The sequence below is a fragment of the Pollachius pollachius genome (genome assembly GCF_949987615.1).
Source record: "Pollachius pollachius genome assembly, chromosome: 7".
Lineage (NCBI taxonomy): Eukaryota > Metazoa > Chordata > Actinopteri > Gadiformes > Gadidae > Pollachius > Pollachius pollachius.
Window position 1 is genome coordinate 899,173 of NC_136940.1, and position 8,558 is coordinate 907,730.

Below are 8,558 nucleotides of genomic sequence, written 5' to 3' on the forward strand. Positions count from 1 at the left end.
AGTTGGTCAGGTGTCTGAGGGGTTAGTTGGTCAGGTGTCTGAGGGGTTAGTTGGTCAGGTGTCTGAGGGGTTAGTTGGTCAGGTGTCTGAGGGGTTAGTTGGTCAGGTGTCTGAGGGGTTAGTTGGTCAGGTGTCTGAGGGGTTAGTTGGTCAGGTGTCTGAGGGGTTAGTTGGTCAGGTGTTTAGTGTTCTGAGGGGTTAGTTGGTCAGGTGTTTGCGGGGTTAGTTGGTCAGGTGTCTGAGGGGTTAGTTGGTCAGGTGTCTGAGGGGTTAGTTGGTCAGGTGTCTGAGGGGTTAGTTGGTCAGGTGTCTGAGGGGTTAGTTGGTCAGGTGTCTGAGGGGTTAGTTGGTCAGGTGTCTGAGGGGTTAGTTGGTCAGGTGTTTAGTGTTCTGAGGGGTTAGTTGGTCAGGTGTTTGCGGGGTTAGTTGGTTAAGTGTTAAGTGTTCTGAGGGGTTAGTTGGTCAGGTGTTTGAGGGGTTAGTTGGTCAGGTGTTTGAGGGGTTAGTTGGTCAGGTGTTTGAGGGGTTAGTTGGTCAGGTGTTTGAGGGGTTAGTTGGTCAGGTGTTGGGTGTTCTGAGGGGTTAGTTGGTCCCTAATGCTCTCCGTGGTGTTCCAGTGCTGGACGTGCAGTCGGCGGTCCCCGTCATCATGGGCGCCAACATCGGCACCTCGGTGACCAACACCATCGTGGCCATGATGCAGGCGGGCGACCGCAACGAGTTCCGCAGGTAAACCCCCAGAGACCTGACAGGGGGACCCCCCAGAGACCAGGTCCTCAAGGGGGACCCCCCAGAGACCAGGTCCTCAAGGGGGACCCCCCAGAGACCAGGTCCTGACAGGGGGACCTGGGGATACCAGGTCCTCAAGGGGGACCCCCCAGAGACCGGGTCCTGAAGAGGGAACCCCCAAGGTGGTGTAGGGTGGTCTAGGGTGGTGTAGGGTGGTGCAGGGTGGTGCAGGGTGGTGTAGGGTGGTGTAGGGTGGTCTAGGGTTGGTGGTGTAGGGTGGTGTTGTCGGGTGCTGTAATGTGGTGTAGGGTGGTGCTTTAGGGTGGTGCTGTAATGTGGTGTAGGGTGGTGCTTTAGGGTGGTGCTGTAATGTGGTGTAGGGTGGTGCTTTAGGGTGGTGTGGGGTGGTGCTGTAGTGTGGTGTAGGGTGGTGCTTTAGGGTGGTGCTGTAGTGTGGTGTAGGGTGGTGTGGGGTGGGGCTGTAATGTGGTGTAGGGTGGTGCTTTAGGGTGGTGCTGTAGTGTGGTGTAGGGTGGTGCTTTAGGGTGGTGCTGTAGTGTGGTGTAGGGTGGTGCTTTAGGGTGGTGCTTTAGGGTGGTGCTGTAATGTGGTGTAGGGTGGTGCTTTAGGGTGGTGCTGTAGTGTGGTGTAGGGTGGTGCTTTAGGGTGGGGCTGTAATGTGGTGTAGGGTGGTGCTGTAATGTGGTGTAGGGTGGTGCTTTAGGGTGGTGCTGTAATGTGGTGTAGGGTGGTGCTTTAGGGTGGTGCTGTAATGTGGTGTAGGGTGGTGCTTTAGGGCGGTGCTGTAGTGTGGTGTAGGGTGGTGCTTTAGGGTGGTGCTGTAATGTGGTGTAGGGTGGTGCTTTAGGGTGGTGCTGTAATGTGGTGTAGGGTGGTGCTTTAGGGTGGGGCTGTAATGTGGTGTAGGGTGGTGCTTTAGGGCGGTGCTGTAGTGTGGTGTAGGGTGGTGCTTTAGGGTGGTGCGGTGTAGGGTGGGGGCAGCGCTCCACCCCTGATGGCCCCTGGGTCGACCCGGTGTTTGTCTCTGATGGCCCCTGGGTCGACCCGGTGTTTGTCTCTGATGGCCCCTGGGTCGACCCGGTGTTTGTCTCTGATGGCCCCTGGGTCGACCCGGTGTTTGTCTCTGATGGCCCCTGGGTCGACCCGGTGTTTGTCTCTGATGGCCCCTGGGTCGACCCGGTGTTTGTCTCTGATGGCCCCTGGGTCGACCCGGTGTTTGTCCCTGATGGCCCCTGGGTCGACCCGGTGTTTGTCTCGCAGGGCGTTCGCGGGCGCCACGGTCCACGACTTCTTCAACTGGCTGTCGGTGCTGGTGCTGCTGCCCCTGGAGGTGGCCACCGGCGTGCTGTACAAGCTCACCAAGCTCATGATCGACTCCTTCAACATCCAGGGGGGGGACAACGCCCCCGACCTGCTCAACGTCATCACCGACCCGCTCACCAGCGCCATCATCGAGGTACGCCCGACATCACCTCGAACCTCATGTGTTCATACCTCATCAAGAGGACCTCCTCATGTGTTCATTACTCCTCATGTGTTCATACCTCATCAAGAGGACCTCCTCATGTGTTCATAACTCCTCATGTGTTCATACCTCATCAAGAGGACCTCCTCATGTGTTCATAACTCCTCATGTGTTCAGACCTCTTAGTTTCAGAGCTCTCAGAGCTCTCAGAGTGATCCGGGTTCTCAGAGCTCTCAGGGTGATCCGGGTTCTCAGAGCTCTCAGGGTGCTCAGAGTGATCCGGGTTCTCAGAGCTCTCAGGGTGATCCGGGTTCTCAGAGCTCTCAGAGTGATCCGGGTTCTCAGAGCTCTCAGGGTGATCAGAGTGATCCGGGTTCTCAGAGCTCTCAGGGTGCTCAGTTCTTCAGGAAGGTGAACCATGACCCCCTCTGTGCCCGTCCTCCCTTCAGCTGGATAAATCAGTGATCAGCGCCATCGCCACCGGAGACCCAGCCGCTCAGAACATGAGCCTGATCAAGAGCTGGTGCCGGACCAGCAAGAACACGGTGAGGAGCACACAGGACCCTGTTATCTCCTCTGCTGCTGCCATCTTCAGATCTGTCTCCACCTCAGCCCCCCTCATGAAGCCCCTTTGTTCATCACGTATCAATGGTCCCCTGGGACTGCCGCCCGTCCAGCCCTTAGGATCAATAGATTTAACTGGGTGCTGGATGCAGCGCTCAGCTATAGTTCCTCTTAGGTTTTATTATTTCTTCTTTCTTTCTCTTTATTATTCTCTACAAACTTTAGGACCTATCTCCTTCCAAAAGTATTCACCTACAGACTCCATTCCAATTTTAAAACACATGCTTCTATTCAATTATTTTTTTGATTTTCTAATATTTCTCATATTGTATGTATTCAAACTTTATCACGTTTACCTCTCCACTTTATTTTTTTCCAACTATTTGACATATTTTCAATGGTTTTCATGTTGACATTGTTTTGTTTGTTGTAAACAGTTCTACATTTCTTTATGTCTTAAACTATGTGGCTTTACGAAAACATATTTCTCCACCTCCCTGTGCACTACAGCCCTAAGCCCGCTCCTCTGCAGGAGATGCATCTTCTGGTCAGCATTGATATTATTCTGATCTCCCTGCAGACCCGATGGAACGACACCGTGCTGGCCTGCCCGGCCGGCGCCATCTGCTGGGTGGAGGGGAACACGATCTGGACCGAGAAGAACTTCACAGTAGTCACCAACCTGGAGAGATGTAAGCCCCCCTGCCCTCTAGCGCCAGGGAACCCGATCGCTCCTCCCGACCACAACAATGGGTCTCCCTGTCAGCCTGCTGGTGACTCAGCACCGCCCCCCCCATACCTGAGCCCCCCCGATACCGGCTCAATAGCCCCATTCAACCTGAGACCGCCGCCTCTCCAGCCCAGCGCCCTCGGCCTGTCAGCCAATCAGCAGACCTCCCTGCTCCGCAGTCCAAATGCCAGACATAGCTAGGAAACGTGCCATCACTACGGCCTTTAATATATAATATAGCACAGGGCGGCATGTGGCTCCGGAGGCAGAGCGGCTCGGCCGGTAACCTGAAGGCTGCTGATTCCAGTGTCGAGGTGTCCCTGAGCGAGACGCCTCACTCTGACTGCTCCTGACCAGCTGAGTGAGAGATAGAGATAGAGAGAGGAAGAGGGAGGGGGAGAGGGAGAGAGAGAGAGAGGGAGAGAGAGAGAGGGGGGGAGAGAGAGAGAGAGAGAGGGAGAAAGAGTGGGCGAGAGGTTGCCTGACGCTCCGTCCCGTTGCAGGCAGCCATCTCTTTGCGAACACCAGCCTCCCTGACCTGGCGGTGGGCCTGATCCTGCTGGCCCTGTCCCTCTTCGTCCTCTGCTCCTGCCTCATCCTCATCGTCAAGCTGCTGAACTCCATGCTGAAGGGCCAGGTGGCCGTGGTCATCAAGAAGGTTCTGAACACAGGTGGGTCCCAGAATCCTATTGGACCAGGTCCTGCTGGCTGTATTACACTGGAGGAAGGAATCTCTAATCTATACAATCTATATAACTCTATTTTACTGCCTGGTCAACAATTAGGAGGAGTAATTGTACGTTAATATCCAAGCCTCTGAGAGGGAGGGGCCTAAGACCCGGGAGGGAGGGGCCTAATGCTCCAACCAATAGGAACACAGTAGCTGAGTGGTGTTTCCGTGGTGACTGCAGACTTCCCGTTCCCCTTCGGCTGGGTGACGGGCTACATCGCCATGCTGGTGGGCGCCGGCATGACCTTCATCGTCCAGAGCAGCTCCGTGTTCACCTCTGCCATCACGCCCCTCGTCGGTAAGCTCCTCCCCCTCCTCGACAAGCTCCTCCCCCTGACCCAGGACCAGGTCTACACAGACCCAGGACCCGGTCCAAGTGTCTCTGTGACCCGGGACCAGGTCCAGTCCCCCAGGACCCGGTCCCAGTGTCTCTGTGACCCGGGACCAGGTCTACACTGACCCAGGACCCGGTCCTAGTATCTCTGTGACCCGGGACCAGGTCCAGTCCCCCAGGACCCGGTCCCAGTGTCTCTGCGACCCGGGACCGGGTCCAGTCCCCCAGGATCCGGTCCCAGTGTCTCTGCGACCCGGGACCGGGTCCAGTCCCCCAGGACCCGGTCCCAGTGTCTCTGCGACCCGGGACCAGGTCTACACTGACCCAGGACCCAGTCCCAGTGTCTCTGCGACCCGGGACCAGGTCTACACTGACCCAGGACCCAGTCCCAGTGTCTCTGCGACCCGGGACCAGGTCCAGTCCCCCAGGACCCGGTCCCAGCCTCTCTCTGTCCCCAGGCATCGGGGTGATCAGCCTGGAGCGGGCCTACCCCCTGACCCTGGGCTCCAACATCGGCACCACCACCACCGCCATCCTGGCCGCCATGGCCGCGCCTGGGGAGACGCTGGCCAACTCACTGCAGGTAGGGACCAGTCTGACCACAGAGACCAGTCTGAAACCAGTCTGAAACCAGTCTGAAACCAGTCTGAAACCAGTCTGACCAGTCTGACCACAGAGACCAGTCTGAAACCAGTCTAACCACAGAGACCAGTCTGACCACAGAGACCAGTGTTACCAGTCTGACCCCCTGGCCCTGTGCCCCCAGATCGCGCTGTGTCACTTCTTCTTCAACATCATGGGCATCCTGCTGTGGTACCCCATCCCCTTCACCCGCCTCCCCATCCGCCTGGCGCGGGCGCTAGGCAACCACACCGCCAAGTACCGCTGGTTCGCCGCGCTCTACCTCTTCCTGTGCTTCCTGGTGTTCCCGCTCTCGGTGTTCGGCCTGTCGCTGGCCGGCTGGCAGGTTCTGGCGGGGGTGGGCGTGCCCTTTGTGGTGCTGGTCCTCTTCATCATCGTCGTCAACGTGATGCAGAGCCGCTGGCCGCGCTTCCTGCCCAGCTTCCTGCGCACTTGGGACTTCCTGCCGCGCCCGCTGCACTCCATGAAGCCCTGGGACCGCGTGGTCACCTCCGCCCTCGACTTCAGCCGGCGCCGCTGCTGCTGCTGCTGCAAGCACTGCAAGTGTTGCCGTGGTGACGATCAGGAGGTCGGCGGGGACGACGGGATGAGCGACAAGATGAAGGCTCTGGAGGGGCGGGACAACCCGGCCCTGAGCCGCGACGAGGAGGAGGGGCCGCGGCAGAAGGCCACCGAGCTCTGAGGGCCCCGTGACAGCCAGGGGCCCCCTGTCCGTCACGCCACGTGGTTAGAGAGCTGCTTTTGGGGCGGGGCCTGGTGGTGGACCGTGGGACCACCTGTCCGCCCACGCAGCCTACGGACAGGGGGACCCCACCGCCGCCGGGCAGAGTGGAGGGGAACCCACTGAACTGTTGAACGCACGGGCTATGGGTGTCCCATCACTTCTTTTTATATCGCGATGCTATTGACTGTAAACCCTTATTGCAGATTATATTAAGTATTTTAGTATTTGTTATTTCTCAGTATTTAAGAAGATGTGATTTTTGTAAATAAATAAATTATTCCAGAGGTTATTTCCGGTGTTCATTGTGGTGCTTTGCAGGGAGTCGTTTGAGGAGATTGTTTTATAATTGGATTAGATTCTCCACTAATGATCGGTGGGCCTGCAGTATAATATATTATATTAAAGTAGTGTTTTATATTCAACACAATGAGGGCCTACCGTCCACAGACCTGTGCAACAAAAACAAACACTTTGGAAACGCATACACGCACACACACACACACACACACACACACACACACACACACACACACACACACACACACATTCACAGAGAGAGCGACGCACGCTTGCGCACGCGCACACACACATACACAGACACACACACTAACACACACACGCAAAGCACACATAAACAGGTCCGGTTTCTGGTTCTCAGTATTAGTATAAGCTGATTGAACCTAGGTTGTAACTACTAACCCTTAACCATACCAAACTATTCCCCAAGTTAACTGACTAACTTTACAAACTTGACCTAGCCATTCACACTGTGAGTACCAAACCTAAACCTCCCCGTGTCTGATGCATCATGGGAGAGTGAGTCTTTGTGGTCCGGTTCAGAGCGGCTGACCGGCCGTCTGGATGGGCACATGGGGGGAGGGGCTTCAGTATGGAGAGGCGACCACACTGTCGCTGTGTGCGCTATCTCTGGGCTATCTCTTTATCTGACAATACAGTGGAAAATCAGGCTCCTCCCCTTTATGGCTTTATCTCGCCCACAGCAGCAGAACGATGTGGTTTAAACGGAGGTGAACATTGAACCTTGACCCAGGTGGTGTGATGGAGGATCAACCATCTGAGAGGTCATGGAGTAGAGCAGCATCTTATCAGTGAGGAGGCTTTACGACCGGCAGGGAGATCGCCGAGAGCTTCATCCATGTTCGGATCCATTATCTCCAGATTAATGATAGGAACAATAATGATCCAGAGCAAGGCCGTGTGGAATATTACTATTAGGCGTCATCATCCAGTCACCTGGTGTAACCATGAACCCATCTCAGGCCCGCCTCGTGGCTGACACGTTGGAGACAACATCTCTGGCCGTTGTAAACTAGTCTGAACATCTCAGCCCGGTCTAAACCAGACTGAACATCTCAGCCCGGTCTAAACCAGACTGAACATCTCAGCCCGGTCTAAACCAGACTGAACATCTCAGCCCGGTCTAAACCAGACTAAAGATCTCAGCCCGGTCTGAAGTAGATCATGTGCTTGTAAAAGCTTGTGCCGGGGTGCACGGGACTGGCTGGCTCCGGGGTTATCTGTGGGCCACTCGGGGTAGTGTTTGCTCAGGTTCCCGGCGGGGACTCGGTGGAGTCAGAGCTCACCACAGGCACGGCCGGCGGGGGGCGGAGCAGAGCGAGGCAGCAGGCACGAGGCTGAACAAAGCTTGTGATCGCGTGGTCTGAGCCCTGCTGAACACAAACCCGATACGCAGCCGGCCGTGTTTACCGGACGCCGGGACTAACAATAGCCGGTGAGTCCATCACGGGTAATTGTTAACAGTGAGCCACGGAATGCTCTGAGGAAACGTCTAATCAATGGCTCAGAGCACGCAGATTGATTTCCTGAGCGGGCAGGCGGCGCTGAAGTATTGCTCCATCTCTCCTGGAAGCACGTTGCCCCCGGCGACGGCGCAGGCGTCCAAGCGCTCGCCCCCTCCAGTACATTTAGGGGGTCCGTCTCTCCGCGGACTGGGAGGTAATGAGGAACATGTCTGCGGGCGGTTTGGACGGCTTCATTAAGTACTACTGAGCTCCGCTGAATCAAAGGAGGGAGAGCCGCGATGCGGGCTGCGTTCGGGCTGATTGGCCCGTGGCGCTGTTACTTTGAAGGCTGCATTCACAGAAGAGCAGGATGGTGTGTGCTCTGAACTGAAGACAGGGTTTCATGTCCTGACTATGTGGTCAGAATGAGACACAGCTATGAAGTGATGTCTTCTCCTGTTGTGCGTTTTTTAGTTAAAGGAGCTGCTGTTTTACCACCAAGTGTGTTGATTCACCATCATCCAAATTAACCCCGTTAGTGACATCACACGTGGGAGTCTCCGACCGGATGCAGGATGGATTGGTCTCAGCCGATCAGGAGGTTAGGCAGAGAGAGGGTCATGGATTGTAGGGAGAAGAATAAGAACATGACAAGAACAACCAGATGAGGAGAAATAAGAAGTCCCACCCTCTCTCTCCTCTAAACCCATGTTACTGAAAGTCCCAACCGCTCTGTCTCCTCTAGATGTGTTTGATTGAACCGGTCGCACAGCAGTGTGTGGTAAACATAAACATGCTTCACCTCAACAACTCGTTAATATACAATATTTAAGGAGCATCTTTATGTTTTGTATGT

The 8,558-nt window shown here is 55.7% G+C and overlaps 1 protein-coding gene across 1 annotated transcript in view; it reads left to right on the forward strand.

Annotated features, from left to right (window-relative positions):
- The window catches only part of LOC307077802 (sodium-dependent phosphate transport protein 2B-like), a gene marked incomplete at both ends in the record, with an annotated part of 8,846 nt that extends 2,949 nt beyond the window's left edge, over positions 1 to 5,897 (forward strand). Inside the window, 8 exons of the mRNA XM_079739276.1 lie at positions 618 to 729; positions 2,011 to 2,206; positions 2,665 to 2,760; positions 3,360 to 3,471; positions 4,013 to 4,180; positions 4,421 to 4,537; positions 5,032 to 5,156; positions 5,340 to 5,897. Coding sequence (XP_079595402.1) covers positions 618 to 729; positions 2,011 to 2,206; positions 2,665 to 2,760; positions 3,360 to 3,471; positions 4,013 to 4,180; positions 4,421 to 4,537; positions 5,032 to 5,156; positions 5,340 to 5,897 — 1,484 coding nt within the window. The remainder of the gene's footprint in view (positions 1 to 617; positions 730 to 2,010; positions 2,207 to 2,664; positions 2,761 to 3,359; positions 3,472 to 4,012; positions 4,181 to 4,420; positions 4,538 to 5,031; positions 5,157 to 5,339) is intronic.
- Positions 5,898 to 8,558: the final 2,661 nt, after the last annotated feature.